The sequence below is a fragment of the Pteropus vampyrus genome, unplaced genomic scaffold, assembly GCF_000151845.1.
Source record: "Pteropus vampyrus isolate Shadow unplaced genomic scaffold, Pvam_2.0 Scaffold89, whole genome shotgun sequence".
Classification (NCBI taxonomy): domain Eukaryota; kingdom Metazoa; phylum Chordata; class Mammalia; order Chiroptera; family Pteropodidae; genus Pteropus; species Pteropus vampyrus.
In genome coordinates this window covers 5,708,387-5,726,760 of record NW_011888870.1, presented here as the reverse complement: position 1 = coordinate 5,726,760, position 18,374 = coordinate 5,708,387, and the positions used below count along the sequence as shown (strand labels likewise).

Sequence of the window (18,374 nt, the reverse complement as noted above, 5' to 3'; positions counted from 1 at the left end):
ACTTTTTGATATTAAAAAAAATTTTTTTTAAAGAATGAGGCTGTGTGCACATAAAAGTTGAAAGATGTCTGTGAGAGACTGCATTTTCCAAAAATGGCCAGAGCAATACTGCTGGTTCTATATGTCCTTCTAGAACCATCAGGAGGTGGTTTATTCCCTTCCTCTGGATGGAACTCTGATGGCCTCGACAACTAGAAGTGACACCGTGTGGCTTCTGGGGCTATACACAAAATGGCCGTACAGCTTCTGTCTGGGTTGTGATCTCTTGAGACGCCTGCCCTTGGAACCCAATCATGCTGTGAGGAAATCCAACCTACCCCACAGCTCAGTGGTTTTGAGTACACGGAGTCATACAAACATCGCCGCTACCCAATTTCACATTTCTGTCAGCCCAGAAAGAAATCCTATTCCACCTACTCCCCTCCTTCCCCCATGCCCTTGCTACCACTAATCATATTTCTTGTCTCTATAGATTTGCCTGTTCTAGACATTTCATATAAATAGAACCATACAATGTGGCCTCTTGTATCTGGCTTCTTCCACTTAGCATACTGTTTTCAAGGTTCGTCTATGCTGTAACATGTATCTACTTTATTCCTTTTTATGGCTGAATAATGTTCCATTGTATGGATATAACACTGTTTATCCATCTGTCAGTTGATGGACATTTGGGTTGTTTCCACTTTTTGGTGATTAGGAATAATATTGTTGTGAACATTCACACACAAGTTTTTGTGTGGACATATGCTTTAAAATTTCTTAAAGTTCAAGTACTTTTAAATCACCTAATATTGATATATAATAAATGATACATAATTAAGATATTTCTTACTCATTATAGGTTTCCTAAGAGCAGCAAATCTGTTTCCTCATGGAAATTGAGATGTAACACAGAACACTTAGTAGGCCTAAAGTGATAAAATGGCACTATTTCAAACCTAGATTTTCCACCTTTCATTTAATGTCTGAATTAATGAGACACCACTTTATTGTCTCTAAAAATAACTAGGACTATTATGTGGCCTTTAAAATTCCTTTATGTTCCAAAAGGAAAACTTGTCATTTTAATTTGACATACAGGGAGGGACTTGAGTCTCTTCAGGAATTTGGGGGTTGACTTAAAATGCTTGTGAACACAGTACCTTGTACTATGCTGTGACTTACCTATTCGAGGTCACCTAATACAAGTTCAATAAAAATAGGGCACATTTAAGAAATTATGGATTACATAAAAACTCTCTTATGTGCAAGTCTGGGCTCACATTTCGTCTTCATCAGCAGACTATCATAGTAATAAAATCTCTATTGCAAGGTTGTTCTGCCACAGGTACCACTGCCCTTCAAAATGGCCCTACTTTCTTCCCAGGGCCTGCTGCTGGCTTCTCCAGCAAGCCTCATCATGGTTTTTGAGTCTGCCCGTATGCTTCACATAAATTTACTAAAACAACGAGAAGCTTCTTTGGGGCAATTGCTGTAGAGGCCACTCGTAGAGAAGAAAACACACTACTAAGAAAGTGTGGATGTTTTCTCCGATAGAAAATTACAAGTTTGCTTGGTTTCAAGCCTTGGCACCAAGTCTTGGGTTCCTCATTACTGAATAGATCTCTTTCCACTTGTCTTTCTCTCAGCCAATGTCCTGGCACATTATCAGAGGGGAAAATAATTAGAAGTGTCTTATAGGGATAAGAAGCACTGGTAGCTTACCAGATGGAGATAATCGTGGATCTTCAAACAAATCCTTGACCCAACAGTAGCACTATTTGTCTTCTTGTTTACACAAACTCTAGTACTGTACACAACTCCCTAAACATGTGCACACTGAGCATTACAGTTCCCACCCTCTTCAGAGGAACCCTTTGGTGGCTCTTGGATACATGAGCAGTGACCCAACTGTAGTGAGCCCCAGAAAAGTTTCCAAGAGCTCCCTTCACTTTCTCAGAGTTCTTATGTTGAGACAGGATATAAGGTCCGCCTTATTCTTAGTTCACTCGTGATTCAGGTTATGTGAGTGTGGGGTCGGGAGTGAGAAAGAGCTTTATTATTTTTGTGACTCTTGCTAACTGTAAACATGCCAAAGTACAGATCTGTAGTTAAAAAGCTTCTGACATCTCACCTTTCAGAGGTAACAAGTGTATCACTTTGGTGAGCATTTCTGGTAATGTTTGACGTGTATAATTATTCAGAGGCATTTTTCAAATATATTTGTGAGTATGGTGTTAATTTGTGTTCACCCAGAAGCTGACCCTGAATGAGACAAGGATCGGAAAGGAAGCAATTCATTTGGGAGGTGGGGCAAACAGTAATGGGGTGTGAGGGAGGGAGGGTAAGGCAGCCAATTAAGGGTGGCTACTGTGAGCTGCTAGTGTGGGTGGATGGAGCTTAATCCCACAGCTAAACTCTGAGAAATGGTATAGAACCCGTGATAGAGGATTTGAAGGGGATGGGAGCTGGAGCACGTAAACCCCACGTCCCACTGGCTGAGGCTGCCCCCAGTGGATGTTAATTCTGAGCACTTGGAGAAAAACCCTGCAGGAAAGAGAGGACGATATTACCAGGTGGAGGGAAGCCAGGCACACACAGAAAAGTGGTATTGCTTGAAATGTGTTCCAGGCACTGTTCTAGGTGCTGGGGACACAGTAGGAAACAAAACAGAGAAAGAGTCCTGCTCTCATGGAACATTTCTTCTGGGGAAACAGGTAATAAATAGGGCAAGTAAACACATGGAGGGTGTTACTGACGAGTACTGTGGAGAAACAGAAGTACTGAGAAGTTCTGGGGAGGAAGAAGAAGGGGTTGTTGCAATTAGCAAGAGATCAGGGTAGGCCTCACTGAGGTGACACTCAAGTAGACTCAAAGGAGGGGAGGAGAAGCCCATCACATGGTTATCTGCACAAGGAACGTTCCACGTGGAGGAAGCAGTAAAATCACAAAGGCCCTGAAGTTTTAACAGGATCACTCCAGCTGCTGTGCTGAGAAGGAACGGAAGAGGAGCCAAGGCAGGGAGCACAGTGAGGGGGCAACGGCAGTATTCCAGGTGGTGACAATGGAGAAGTAGAAGCTTAGATTCTAGAAATATTTTTGAAGGTATGCCCTTTTAATGGTCTGACCCAAGACTCCTTCCGGCACAGCTCCAAAAAGCCAAGATGTATTCACCACGAAATAGCTGCTGACCTCAAGGAGGAACCACTGGGATGTCATTCCAGGTAGGCCCAATTCTACAGGGATCCTTCTGGACATGGGCAGGACACAAGGCAGCCATATGGGTAATCGCTGTTAGAAACAGAGCAGAGGTTTGGGTCGAGTCAGTGAAGTCTACGACAGGAAGAAATCTGTCAGTAATAGCCTTCAGCCTGACACATGGAAACAACTTCCCAATGTAAAACCACTCCATTCCACATAGAGCAGAGCAACTCTCCAGGCCTACAGGCTTTCTGGCTGAGCCACTAAGAGCTTATTATGTCAAGACGAAGGCAGATGTGCTTTTTGTGAAATGACTGTAATTAACTCTGAATCTTTCTGTATACTTTATTTTTGCTGGCTAGATTTGTCATCTTGCTGTTAGAACAAGCCTACCACGTGGCCCAGATTTTCCCTTTACCTTGTCATCCCGAGCAGAAGCTTGATTCTACTGCCTGTCTGGGCACATATCGAGTCTGTCAGGATGGTGTCAGACGTCCTGCATTCAATGGTAACCTTGAAAATAACATCTACCACTGCCAGACATTGGTTGAAAGCCTCGTAACTTCAGGGCATTAAGGGACAATGTAATTTAGTCATGTACGTCCTCAAGTGCAGGGAAATGTCCTGAAACACCGTTTAATTCAGAAGGAAAACAAGGAAAATGGCAAACATGGAGCCATGCCTTGGATCCATTTACTCCCATCTCTGGGTGGGTCTATAAACAGCATTCTACCCAGGACTCATGACTCGCCAATGGTGCTTGACTTTTGGAAATCATAGGTCAGCAACAATCATCTAGGGAGAGCTAATTCCCTACATTGGGCTCTTGACCATCAAGACAGGCCCACGAGAATGTTCTTGATAGTCTAAAGTTTTAAAAAGTGTTGGTCTGTGTGATCTGGCGGTATGCTCTTCAGTTCCCGCAGTCCATGGGCTTTACCGCGACAGAGCCTCCGCCATACATACCGACTCAGCCACTGTCTCCTTCCCTTCTGCTTCACGAATGGTGCCCAGTCCAGTCAGGAGGTCAACAAGGAGAGTTTTCTTGAATGTTGTAGCTGAGATAAAAGTCATCTTATCCCAAGGATACAGTAGGTAGAAGGCAGTCTGCAGAATTTATGCCAAACTTCAGTTCTCAAATGACCGTATTTCATTGCTGATTATGAGATAACTGCCTCCTAACCTATAAGCCTCTGCCTGATGTTTAAAACCAGAGCCTGGGAGGGAATATCACTTGGTCTTTCTCCTCGGCTCGGCTCTGCCTGGGCTGTCTGCGGCCTGTCCTCAGAATGCTATGTAGTAATTCTCCATTGTGCTGATGATGTCACTCTGGTCCTCCAGGAGCTCCAGTACCTGCTGCAGCACAGGTTCACTCAGGCCTGGGCTGAGGCTCAGGCGAGCACAGGCCAAGATGTGCAGGAAGTGGCAGCCCTTTTCCATGTCTGCAAGAAAAAGGCAGTTGGCTAAAGTTGGACACACCTGTTAGACTCTCCTTTCTCTCTAAACAGAAGCCCTTCTCCACATTTGAATCAAAACCTGCATCGTAAAAAGGTCTCCAGATGATTCTTATGCACACTGAAGTGGGTGATGCACTGGTCTAGATTATCAGCAAAAACCAACCAAACAAAAAAACCTGTTCTTGGGCCTGTTTTTATACCACATGGACTCACTGCTCAAGGATTTAGGCCTTCAACTTTCAAGGATTCCCAATGAATATTTTTATATCTATAATCTAATGGATTTTTTAGTGCTTGATAATCTTTTTCTCCAATGCAATTACATGTATAAGTGCATGTATTCATACTGAACCCCTAGCTTCCCAGGTGGGAGCCCACTTGAGATGGACAGCTGAGTCGGTTTATAGCAGCCTCCATATTCTTTCCCACAAGGCCTGATTGATTGGGATGGCCATGGTGAAGTGAGTCCTGGCTTTGGCCCATTTTCGTTCCTCTCTGCATAGGCTTCCAAGAAGTCTTGACTGTGATGACTGTGTTCTAGTAACCTCTTACCCTCTACCCAAAACTAAGACCGTCTGGTATACAGGAATAAAGGTTCAGGGTTGGCAACCTCTTTCCTAGTTGAAATCAATGATTTAGAGCAGTGGTAGGCACAATGAAGTTGTCAACCATTAGAAGATTGTGAAATTAATTTAGTCAGCTGTGATTAAAATTCTTTTTCTTAACAGGCTAAAATAGAAAATTACAGAATGTACTGCATTATAGGTAGGATGTCTACCTATTTTGTGAAACTTTATTTCTATATATATATAATTTATATCTACCTATATACTGTATCATAACGATATATTAGGTTATGATATAACCCTGAGTCAGTCAAACTGCATTACTGAAAACAAACTCTCCCCAATTTTCACTTTAAAGCCCCAGCGCAAGCCATGCCTGGCCTCTCACACTCCACACAGTCACTGAATGTTGTTCTCAGATAAATTTTTTAGGCTCCAGGAAGAGGTATCATGGCGTTGGGCAAAGCATGCTCTGGGAGTTGGTGCACCTTTCAAATCACGGTATTTTCGAGCTTCAGTTTTCTCACCTATGGAGAGGGCGGTGGGGCACCTGTGAGGTCCTTTCCAGCTCTGAGGGTCAGAGACTATCACAGGCAGCCAGCCTGTCCTGGGCTAAAAAAAGACTTGCTAAATTCTGACCTCTAGTGGTTCTGTCATCTCATTATTCCTCCCAATCGGGATTTCTGTTGAAAATTTACCACTGTCACCTGTCTCCACATTTCCAGTTTGTCTCTTCAACACTCATTCAGTAAAGATTTCCTGAACACCTACTATGTGTGCAGCGCTGAGTAAGGAAGAACAGAGACAGTGTAGATGGAGAGTTGACTCTGGAGTCCAACACACCCGAATTCAAGTCCCGGCTCTATGACTAGGGCAAAGTGGTTCACATCTCTCAGTTTTCTCATCTGTAAAGTGGGAACTTCACTGGTGGTCATGTGAGTGACCGGTGGTAGGTGCTTCTTACATGGGGAATTACTATAATTCTACAGTCATAGCTATAACCTAAGATGATACATATCACTTAGTTCTTGCTCTAAAGAAGCTTTAACTTGTCCTGAAAAGAAAGGTTGATGATAGAGAGTGGAGAAGAACTCCAACCAAACTGGGCCTGCACATAGCAGAGGTAGCACCAGCGAATTCAGCACCATTCGACTTTTAATTAGTTTTTGTTAAGGCCAGGATGCTCAGGTTCAGGAAATATGTGGGGCTCTAAGCAGTGATGTTGACAAAGGTCTTAAACTATTTCTTCAGAAAGGCCATTCTGCTGTCTAAGTCATCTAGTAAGGCTGTTCACAAAGTGACCTTCCTCTTACACGAGGAGGACTGCTGTTAGTTCTTCTTTAAATATTAGGTAGAATTCACCGGTGAAGCCGTTGGTCTAGGACTTGCCTTTGTTGGGGGATTTTTAATTACCAATTCAATCTCCCTTTCTAGTTATGGGTCTATTCAGATTTTCTATTTCTTCCTGATTTAGTGTTGGCAGGTTTTGTGTTTCTAGGAATTTGTCCATTTCATCTGGTTATCCAATTTATTGGCATACGGTTGTTCACAATTCTCTTCCAGCCCTTTTTATTTCTGTGGAATCAATACTAATGTCCTCATTTTTATTTGATTTTAATGTCTTTTTTCTTAGTCCATTTGGCCAAAGGTTTGTCCATTTTGTTGATCTTTTCAAATAACCAACTTTCGGTTTCCTTGATTTTCTCTGTTGTTTTTCTATTCTCTATTTCATTTATCTTTGCTCTAATCTTTATTATTTCCTTCTTTCTGATAGCTTTGGATTTACCTCATTCTTTTTCTAGTTCCTTAAATTGTCAGGTTAGTCTGATTTGAGATCTTTGTTTTTTAAGTATTTATAGCTTTAAAGTTCCTCTAAGCACGACTTCTGCTATGTCCCATAAGTTTTAGTATGCTGTATTTTTGTTTTCAAGCATCTCTAAGTATTTTCTAATTTCTCCTGTGATTTCTTCTTTGATCTATTGGTTGTTTAAGAATGTATTGCTCATTTCCCACAAATTTGTGAATTTTCCAGTTTTACTTATGTTATTGACTTCTAACTTCATTCTACTCTTGTCAGAGAAGATACTTTGTACGATTATCTACCTTTTCAAATCTACTGAGACTTAGTGGCCTAACATATGGTCTATCCTGGAAAATGTCCCATGTACACTTGAGAATATGTATTCTGTTGTTGGTAGTGTTTTGTATATGTCTGTTAGATCTAGTAGATTTACTGTGTTAATTTCTCTATTTCCTTCCTTATCTGCTGGTCTGATTGTTCTATCCAAAGTTTCCAACTATTTTTGTAGAACTGTCTTTCTCCTTCCAATTCTGTTTTTGCTTCATATATTTTTATGGTCTGTCATTAAGTACATATATGTTTATAAGTGCTGTATCTTCTTAGTGTATTGAACTTTTGTTAATGTACAACGTTCTTGTCTCTTGTAACCTTTTTTGACTTAGTCTATATTGTCTGATAATAGTATAGGTATCCCTGCTCTCTTCTGGTTACTATTTGCATGAGATATCTTTTCCCATTCTTTTACTTTCAATCTGTTTGTATCTTTGGATCTAAACCGTCTCTTGTAGACACACAGAGTTGGATCATGTGTTTTTTATCCCAATTTCTGTCTTTTGATTGGAGAATTTAAATGTTTACATTTAAAGTAATTACTGATAAGGGGAAACTTCTGTTAGTTATTTGTTTTCTGTCTTATTATTTGAACTTATTCCAGCTTACCATCGATAACATACAGAAACTCTGCTCCTCTGCAGCTCTGTTCCAAGCCCTTTCAGTTAATAATGTCACAAAATTACATTTTTATACATTGTGTGCGAAGAACATAAAACTAGTCATTCTTTTAAATGCACTAATTTCTTAAATTATGTAGAAAACAAAATGTGGAGATACAAACCAAAGTTACAATAATACAAACTTTTAGACTAATACCTGTTATTTTAAAAAATGTATTAATCTCTAAAATTATGTAGAAAACAAAAAGTGGAGTTACGAGACATTGTTACAATAATACTAGCTTTTATAATTGCCCAAATATTTACCTTTACTGAGAACTTTATTTCTTCATATGGCTTTGAGTTGCTACCTAGTGTCTTTTCAATTCATCCTGCTGGACTCCCTTGAGCATTTGTTACAGGGCAGATCGAGTTAAACTCCCTCAGCTTTTGTTTATTGTGGTATGTCTTGATTTCTCCCTCACTTTTGAAGGACAGTTTTGCTGGATATAGAATCTTGGTTTATAGTTTGTTTTCTGTAGCACTTTGACTGCAGCAGCCCACTGCCTCTGGCCTCCAAAGTTTCTGATGAGAAATCTACTGCTAATCTTATTGATGATCCCTTTTGTATATGACAAGTCATTTATCTCTTGCTGCTTTCAAGATTCTCTTTTTGTCTCTGTCTTTCAAAAGTTTGATTATAATGTGTCTTGGTGTAGTCTCTTTGGGTTCATCTTGGGGTTCAATTAACTTCTTGGATATTTATATTCATGTCTTTCATCGAATTTCAGACATTGTTTATTCAAATATTCCCTCTGCCCCTTTCTCTTCATCTTCTGGGACTACCACAAGGCATTTGTTGGCCTATCTGATGGTGTCCCATTGGTCCCTTAGGCTCTGCTCACTTTTTCTCAACTGTGAGTTTGTTGATTCTTTCTTCTGCCTATTCAAATCTACCTTTGAATCACTTCTACATTCTTCATTTCAGTTATTGTACTTTTTACCTCCAGAATTTTTATTTTGGGTTTCTTTTTAGGTATCCTATCTCTTTGATATTTCCATGTTGTTCACCCATCATTTTCTTGGTGTTCTCCCCATCTTCCTTTATTTGAGCATTTTAAGACAGTTGTTTTAAAGTCTTTGTCTGGTATATCTACCATTCGATCTTTTTCAGGGACAATTTCTGTTTATATACATTTTGTTCCTTTGAATGGGCCATACTTTTCAGTTTCTTTGTATGTCATGTGATTTTTAGTTGAAAACTGGACATTTGGACCTAATAATGAGAATTTAAGATCAGATTCTCTCCATTCCCCAGGAATGTTTTCTGTTTTCCTTTTTGTTCTTGTTGTTGTTGTTTTCATTGTCGTACACTGTCTCTGTGCCAAAGATCAGCCTGAGGTATAAACTGAGGTCTTTTCGTTTTTTTTTTTTCCCTGAGCCTGCACTTTTCTCTGGGCTTGTGTCATCACTTTCTAATTTTCTCCCTGCATGCAGTTGCTTTTGAATGCACTAGTCTTTCTTTTCTGGCTTCCCAAAGTGGGGGAGAAAAAAAAAAAAAAGGCACCAGTACTTTAAAATCCCCTTAAGACTTCAGCTGTTGGGGGGCTTGCAACAATGGGGTGAGATGCAACAACAATGACCACCCACCTCTTTGCACCTCTGTAATGAGAAGTAGCAATCAATAATCAGAGAACAGACTCTTGATATTTGGAGGACAAGGCTTATTTTGCCCACTCTATCTCCCGCAAGCTGCTCTAGGAATGAGTGCACAGCTGTCTACCACATGGCTGTGGTGGTAGATGGGTAGTTGTTACTAAGGGCTGAAAACTGACTGAAATTAACCCCAATTTACTGTCTAAGCTTTCCCTGGAAGTTTCAAACCTTCAATAGACTTTAGAGTTCCAAAACTGTTACACCAGACAGATTCTTGGTGCTTCCTACTCAGCCATCTTCCTAACAGTTTTATAAAACACCACTTTATTTAATCTTCACAGCAACCTCTCACGTAGATATTATTATCCCCATTTTGCATATAAAGAAACTGAGGCACAGACTTACCCAAGGTCACACAGCTAAAAAGTGGCAGAGCTGGGGTTCAAACCCAGGCAAGGTGGGCCCAGAACCCAGCTCTTTACAACAATGCCATGCCGCCCGTCTTAGATAAGCCTGCTATCAGTGCTTTAGGGACCTGAAACAGGCCTCATGTTTACAGTTCTTTTATCACCGTAGTTTTAAACTTTGCTGAAATACTCATAAATGACTAAAAATTTTAAGTTCTCCCACCAGTCATCCTGACAAGGAAAAACTCAATGCTGTATTTTGTATGAAAGGTAAGAAACAAACTAAAGATCCAGAAGGAATGGTTAAAAAAATGATTGAATATTTGTTTATACATATAATGGAATACTGTACAACTATTAAAAAGACTGAGATACTTTTATACGTACTGTTGCTGAATGAACTCTGGAAGCCAACATGAGATTTATAATATAAGGCGTGGAACACTGAGTATTGTATGCTAACCTTTACTTGTGCTTTTTTAAAAAGATAAACTATACAAATATGTTTGTTAAGTACATTTAACATCTCTAGAAGGATGTAGGAAACTAGTAACAACCACTGCCTTTGCAAAGGGGACACGGAACTTGGGGCTCAGTGCTGCGAGAGAGTCTGACTTTTCTGAGCGTATGTTTGTATTGTTTGACTTTAATCATGTGCATACATTATGATTCAGAATAATTTTTCTTAATGTCATAGGTATTTCCTATGGAAAGGAGTGGTTACAGTAGATTCCCAGACAGTTCCTATTAGCTGTTTTTATTGGTATTTTCAGTTATTCAAGCTCTAGGATTTGGCTTCTGCGAGTTTAGTATTTCCAGGGAATTGGTTTATGGTTTTTAGAGGCTCCCACTTACAGAATGAGTGACAGAGACTGTCCACCTTGACACACACACTCACCAAAGCAGGAGCTGGCCTGTGGATTAGATGTAAAACCTTTCTCTTTACAGATCCTCAGGTCACCAAGGCTATTTGGTTCTCCTCAGAAATGAAGTGTGAATTCCCTTCATTTGCTTCATCAGGCCCTAGGATTATTCCAATCCATTCTGTTCCTAATGCAGATAAAATAAGAATCTGGCCAGGTGGCATGGGACTAGAATGAGTGCAGGAATGTTACATGGGGAGCAGCCTCTCATCCCTTCTAAGAAATTCCACATTTCACTGTTCTTAACAGCTCTTTAAATTGTGGATAGAGAGGTTTTTCTCCCAACTAAAGGATATGTGTTTTCATTGTTCTGAATGAAGTGAACAATGGCCAGAAACCTTGCATTAAAATAATAGGTTGCTTTCAGTTTATTTTAAGATCTGGGATCTGACCTCATCGGTTCTTAAAAGTCTAAATAGAGCTGCATACCATAAACACCAGGGCTGGAGACCTGGTCCAGCTCTACCCGGTGACTCAGCCTGGAATAGGTCCAGGCCCCAGGGATGTATGAGCTGAAAAGACTAGAGGTGGACTTTTCTGGAGAGAAAGAAAGCAGGAAGAGGAGATTTGCAGTCATAAACAAGCCTTTCCAATTTTCTTCTAGTGCTAACATATGTTATTAGCATATGTTTGCAAAAGGCAGACATTGAAAAGTCACCTTTAAGACTGATCAGTCTATACAGGATTTAAAGGTAGGACTAATGCTTTCTTCTTTTTCTAACTAGTATGAAAATGGTATCTGTTGTCAGACTATCTACAGTTTGAGTTTCTAACCACTAGGGGACGACCTAACTCCACTAAAACCAACTATTTTCTAAACCATTTCTTTTGCAAATTATCAGGTTTCAAAATGACTGAATTACATTGTCCATAAACTATAATGTCCAGAACCATTCCTCCCAACACTGAAGGGCCTGATGTCAGGAGGAAAATTTCAGGTTTGGATTCAAGAACAGGGCAAGAGTAGAACAAGAAATAACACAAATTAGAGAGAATATGAGAACCAGAAGGACATCAATAAGTCCTAGCCTGATGGCTTACCTCACTGCATCAGAATCACCCAAGGAGCTCAGCCATCATACCTCTACCCCATCCCCTCATGAAGCAGAATCAGGGGTGGGACCTGAGCACCACATGTTCAAAAAAGCTCCAAAATTGAATCTTATGTGTAGCCAAGGTCAGAACAACTGTGTGAGGCTAATGCCCACTTTAAAGAGGAGGAACCCAAGGCTCTGATCAGGTTCTTGGTCAGCTACACTTCCAAGTCACTACTGGGGAAATCCCAGTCTCCTGACTCTCTAACCTGTGTTCTCTGGGAGGGAACACTCTCTCCCGCCATGCACCAGGACACATGTGCATCATACCACTTACGATTTGGTTTCTGGCAGTCTTCTTGAATGATACGGTGTATCTTTCTGTGCAGTTCCTTGTCTTCTCTGGTTACCTGATAGGAAAAGCAGTTCAGAGAGAAAATGTTCTTAAGAAACGCAGAGGTTGTGCCATCCAGACTCCCAGGTTAGTATTCAGGATAGTTTCTAAAGATTTCACAACTATCATCACCCCTACATTGACAACGTGATTTTAGTACTTGGCCTACAGTCAAACCAGTTCTGCCCCTCAGCAGCTCACTGCTCTGTAGCTGACCCTTCAGGCATATTCCCGTGGGAGATGGTTTACTAAGGCTACGATTTAAGGAGAAACTGGAATACTTTTAAGGAGCAACTTTCTTCTTAAATATTCATAACACATTCATAAAATTTCTCTTATTTGTTATATTTTTGAGGGAGGTACAAGTGATCAAAGTCTCTGATCTCAATCCCAGGACTCTTTCCTCCGGGCTCTGACATCTGCCTTCTCCTGTCCACAAGGAAAAACAAAAGAAATAAGACTGTAAGGAAAAGCTAGCAAGAATAAACCTAGCCTATCTACTGAAACCCTTATGCTATATTTTGTATGAAAGGTAAGAAACAAACTAAAGATCCAGAAGGAATGGTTAAAAAAATGATTGAATATTTGTTTATACATATAATGGAATACTGTACAACTATTAAAAAGACTGAGATACTTTTATACGTACTGTTGCTGAATGAACTCTGGAAGCCAACATGAGATTTATAATATAAGGCGTGGAACACTGAGTATTGTATGCTAACCTTTACTTGTGCTTTTTTAAAAAGATAAACTATACAAATATGTTTGTTAAGTACATTTAACATCTCTAGAAGGATGTAGGAAACTAGTAACAACCACTGCCTTTGCAAAGGGGACACGGAACTTGGGGCTCAGTGCTGCGAGAGAGTCTGACTTTTCTGAGTGTATGTTTGTATTGTTTGACTTTAATCATGTGCATACATTATGATTCAGAATAATTTTTCTTAATGTCATAGGTATTTCCTATGGAAAGGAGTGGTTACAGTAGATTCCCAGACAGTTCCTATTAGCTGTTTTTATTGGTATTTTCAGTTATTCAAGCTCTAGGATTTGGCTTCTGCGAGTTTAGTATTTCCAGGGAATTGGTTTATGGTTTTTAGAGGCTCCCACTTACAGAATGAGTGACAGAGACTGTCCACCTTGACACACACACTCACCAAAGCAGGAGCTGGCCTGTGGATTAGATGTAAAACCTTTCTCTTTACAGATCCTCAGGTCACCAAGGCTATTTGGTTCTCCTCAGAAATGAAGTGTGAATTCCCTTCATTTGCTTCATCAGGCCCTAGGATTATTCCAATCCATTCTGTTCCTAATGCAGATAAAATAAGAATCTGGCCAGGTGGCATGGGACTAGAATGAGTGCAGGAATGTTACATGGGGAGCAGCCTCTCATCCCTTCTAAGAAATTCCACATTTCACTGTTCTTAACAGCTCTTTAAATTGTGGATAGAGAGGTTTTTCTCCCAACTAAAGGATATGTGTTTTCATTGTTCTGAATGAAGTGAACAATGGCCAGAAACCTTGCATTAAAATAATAGGTTGCTTTCAGTTTATTTTAAGATCTGGGATCTGACCTCATCGGTTCTTAAAAGTCTAAATAGAGCTGCATACCATAAACACCAGGGCTGGAGACCTGGTCCAGCTCTACCCGGTGACTCAGCCTGGAATAGGTCCAGGCCCCAGGGATGTATGAGCTGAAAAGACTAGAGGTGGACTTTTCTGGAGAGAAAGAAAGCAGGAAGAGGAGATTTGCAGTCATAAACAAGCCTTTCCAATTTTCTTCTAGTGCTAACATATGTTATTAGCATATGTTTGCAAAAGGCAGACATTGAAAAGTCACCTTTAAGACTGATCAGTCTATACAGGATTTAAAGGTAGGACTAATGCTTTCTTCTTTTTCTAACTAGTATGAAAATGGTATCTGTTGTCAGACTATCTACAGTTTGAGTTTCTAACCACTAGGGGACGACCTAACTCCACTAAAACCAACTATTTTCTAAACCATTTCTTTTGCAAATTATCAGGTTTCAAAATGACTGAATTACATTGTCCATAAACTATAATGTCCAGAACCATTCCTCCCAACACTGAAGGGCCTGATGTCAGGAGGAAAATTTCAGGTTTGGATTCAAGAACAGGGCAAGAGTAGAACAAGAAATAACACAAATTAGAGAGAATATGAGAACCAGAAGGACATCAATAAGTCCTAGCCTGATGGCTTACCTCACTGCATCAGAATCACCCAAGGAGCTCAGCCATCATACCTCTACCCCATCCCCTCATGAAGCAGAATCAGGGGTGGGACCTGAGCACCACATGTTCAAAAAAGCTCCAAAATTGAATCTTATGTGTAGCCAAGGTCAGAACAACTGTGTGAGGCTAATGCCCACTTTAAAGAGGAGGAACCCAAGGCTCTGATCAGGTTCTTGGTCAGCTACACTTCCAAGTCACTACTGGGGAAATCCCAGTCTCCTGACTCTCTAACCTGTGTTCTCTGGGAGGGAACACTCTCTCCCGCCATGCACCAGGACACATGTGCATCATACCACTTACGATTTGGTTTCTGGCAGTCTTCTTGAATGATACGGTGTATCTTTCTGTGCAGTTCCTTGTCTTCTCTGGTTACCTGATAGGAAAAGCAGTTCAGAGAGAAAATGTTCTTAAGAAACGCAGAGGTTGTGCCATCCAGACTCCCAGGTTAGTATTCAGGATAGTTTCTAAAGATTTCACAACTATCATCACCCCTACATTGACAACGTGATTTTAGTACTTGGCCTACAGTCAAACCAGTTCTGCCCCTGAGCAGCTCACTGCTCTGTAGCTGACCCTTCAGGCATATTCCCTTGGGAGATGGTTTACTAAGGCTACGATTTAAGGAGAAACTGGAATACTTTTAAGGAGCAACTTTCTTCTTAAATATTCATAACACATTCATAAAATTTCTCTTATTTGTTATATTTTTGAGGGAGGTACAAGTGATCAAAGTCTCTGATCTCAATCCCAGGACTCTTTCCTTCGGGCTCTGACATCTGCCTTCTCCTGTCCACAAGGAAAAACAAAAGAAATAAGACTGTAAGGAAAAGCTAGCAAGAATAAACCTAGCCTATCTACTGAAACCCTTTCTGTCTTAGAAGGCAAACCTAACCCAGATCCTTTCTCAACCAGCTCAGATAAGAGCGAAACAGCAACCAAATGGGTCTCTCTTCATGTTCAATAGTAAATCTAATTACAAAACAAAACAAAAATAGAAAGGGAAAAAGAGGAAGGAAAAGCAGAAGAAAAAAAAAAAAGAAGCATACGAACAAACATAGCGGGAATGCTTGTTTGATGGGACTTAGTGAATGACCAGATTTAAGAATGGGGATACTGATAATGCCTGCCTTCTCATAAGGTTATTGTGAAGATTAAATGAGGTAATGTGGTGAGCGCTGCTGCAAGCTGGAGCCCTGTAAAAATAGAAGCGTCTACATTACTGTGCTAACGATTTCCCTGAGGCCAGGCCCTCAGGAAAACAGAAACCTACAAGGCCAGGCACTGAGGTGAGAGGGGAGGAGTGAAGTCAGGGAAGGAGGATGTTTCAGCTGAGGAAAAGAGTGCTATTAGCACTTGATTACCCCATTCCAGCTCACACTGATTCACAGGAGGAAGTGCCCCAGCCCGGCCATGCCTCAGCCCTGGACTGCTGCCCAACTTCTGGCTGCTCCTCAGAAAGAGCTGCTTTCTACAGACCCAGGAGGCTAAGCCAGGAGCCTCCTAGGGGAAATGTGACTGGAGTGGGTGGGTGGAAGTGGTGGGGATGGGGTATGGAAGAGCGGTGTTAAGGTGAGGTGCCCATCACAAGTTTCTTCAACCCTACAGCTCCCACCAAGCCTTTCCTTCCTATCCCAGGAGGGGATGGACTGCACTCGCCTTTATACAGATTAGAATAACCTTTTCAAAAGTCACTCAAATAGTATTTAAAACATCTTTTAGTTTTTAAAAATGCTTTAAAATAGGGAATCATTGGAATAAATTGACATCAAGAAAATATCCTACATTAAGGAGAGCTTCCTCTCAGGAATCATGCCTTTACATAGTGAGACTTCTGGGGTTCCTCAGGGTTCTGATCTGTCTCCAGGAGAATCACTTGTGGCTAATGCCACGTCATGAGGAGGCCCAATTTCAGCCTGGCTCCTCCAAGATTAAAGGTAGGCAGTGAGAGGCAAACTTTTAACCCTGGAAGTAGGACACAAGCAAGCACTTGTATCCTTGGTGAGAGTCTCAGCTGGTACAGTTTTGGGCAGCCAAGCAGACTGTGTTGAACAAAAGCTTAGAGGTACATGCCCTTTGCTTCAGCAATTCCTCTTTTAAGGAGTCAATCTTACAGAAATATTTATATAAGTTCACAAAAATAGTTGTGCAAAAATAGCCATAGCAACACTTTGTGAGAGCAAAAGCTGGAAGCACCATAAATGTCCATCAGAGAGAAGGGGTTGAAATATTTATGGCAAGTTCCCATAATATGGAATACCATGCAGGTGTCCAAAATGAGGTAGATTTATAAGTACTAACATGGAAAGACGCTATTTTGGTGTCAAAAAAGTTGCTGAGCATTATTTAAAGAATTGTCTCAAGTGTCCTAGCGGATATTTGGCAATGTCTTGAAACAGCCGGGGAGCTGCTACTGGCATCTAGCGGGTGAAGACCAGGCGTGCTGTGCTGCTAAACATCTTACAATGCCAAGGTCAGCCCTCCACAACAAGAAATCATCTGGCCCAGAGTACTGAGGTTTAGAAATCCTTATTTAGAGAATAATCACATTTTTTTGCAAAACCAAAAATGTCAAGCAGCATATATTTATTGTAAAAGCACAGATAAATGTCTAGAAGGATGTTCTGTTGAAAGTGGTACCTTGGGGAAAGATAAGGGCCAATAAATTTCACTCCTTACTTTACGTACCTCCTTAATGATCAGTTTTTCAAAACAGTAAATAGGTGTTCTTAAATAACAAATATATTGGTAATTGAAGTTAAGAAGGAAAAAAATTAAGTTGCAAGTCTCTTACATAGAATAGATTATCAAAACCACCATCTTTCTGGTAAACGAGTCCTTTTTCCTGCAGCAGCTTTATAGCATTCTTAAATATACTATGAATTGCCTTGGTAGTTGTGTCATTTTTAAAATCCTCCTGTGGAAAGAAGAAAAGGAAAAAAAAAAAGATGAGAAGAAAAGAAATAAGTCCCATCTTACAGCACCTGACATCAACTCCCTAGACCAACTGGTTTATGAATTCACTCAACAGGCTTTTAATGTGCTGAGTCAAAAAGATCCAGGTACACACCAGCCTAGCAGGATTAGATTTAAGAAAGATTGAGAAGTTTGCGCTAATAGGATCATGCTTGATAACCCTGGTTATGACTTTTTGTTTAATATGTTTAACTCAATGATACGAAATAGAAAACTCAGAAGGACAATCTTTATTTTTTTATACAGAACTAAAATATTGTATACATATTAGCTCATTTTTTTTTTCCAATTAAAATTGTGGCTATATACAACCTCTTCCTAAGGACTTCAAGGAATGTTATATATATTGAAATAAGTCAGGGATTCCACCATGTAGAAAGTATTAGTCTTCATATTTTAAATGGATAACAATGGCAGCAAACAGCTGTGTACAGACTTGTCAAAGGGAGGTCCTGGGCTGAAGGTAGACATGGGTCCTAGAGTGAAGAAAGATCATCATATGAAGGAACTTCAGCTGCTGTCAGTTTGCTGTCGTCTCAAGTTCAATATTTCTTCCTTTCCTAAGAGACAAGTTTGCCTAGAGAGGTTACTGGGGCCTTCCAAGTTCTTATTCCCAAGGAAGCTAAGTTTTCAGCTATGTCCCACCATGTTAACTATACTGTGCTTCTTGAGTTGGGGACTTTGTATTTCATCTCAGCAACCTCCTCTCTGGCACAGTGGGTGATCAATAAAACATCTGTGTAATCAATGGAAATAAATATGCCATTATAGAGGCTCTATTCTCATTACTCCATT

The 18,374-nt window shown here is 40.4% G+C and overlaps 1 protein-coding gene across 8 annotated transcripts in view; it reads right to left on the bottom strand.

Annotated features, from left to right (window-relative positions):
- Positions 1-3,505: 3,505 nt before the first annotated feature.
- STN1 (STN1, CST complex subunit) overlaps positions 3,506-18,374 on the bottom strand; it is a 36,560-nt gene continuing 21,691 nt past the window's right edge. For 6 of the 8 annotated variants that reach the window (XM_023532742.1, XM_011363789.2, XM_011363787.2 and 3 more), the window contains 3 exons: positions 17,398-17,520; positions 14,907-14,979; positions 3,506-4,622 (listed from right to left, as the gene is read on the bottom strand). In XM_023532742.1, the coding sequence (XP_023388510.1) occupies positions 4,465-4,622; positions 14,907-14,979; positions 17,398-17,520 (354 nt within the window). In that variant the 3' untranslated portion in view covers positions 3,506-4,464. Of the gene's footprint in view, positions 4,623-12,975; positions 13,663-14,906; positions 14,980-17,397; positions 17,521-18,374 lie in introns of those variants that run through there. The other 2 variants (XM_023532741.1, XM_023532743.1) reach the window with 2 other exon arrangements.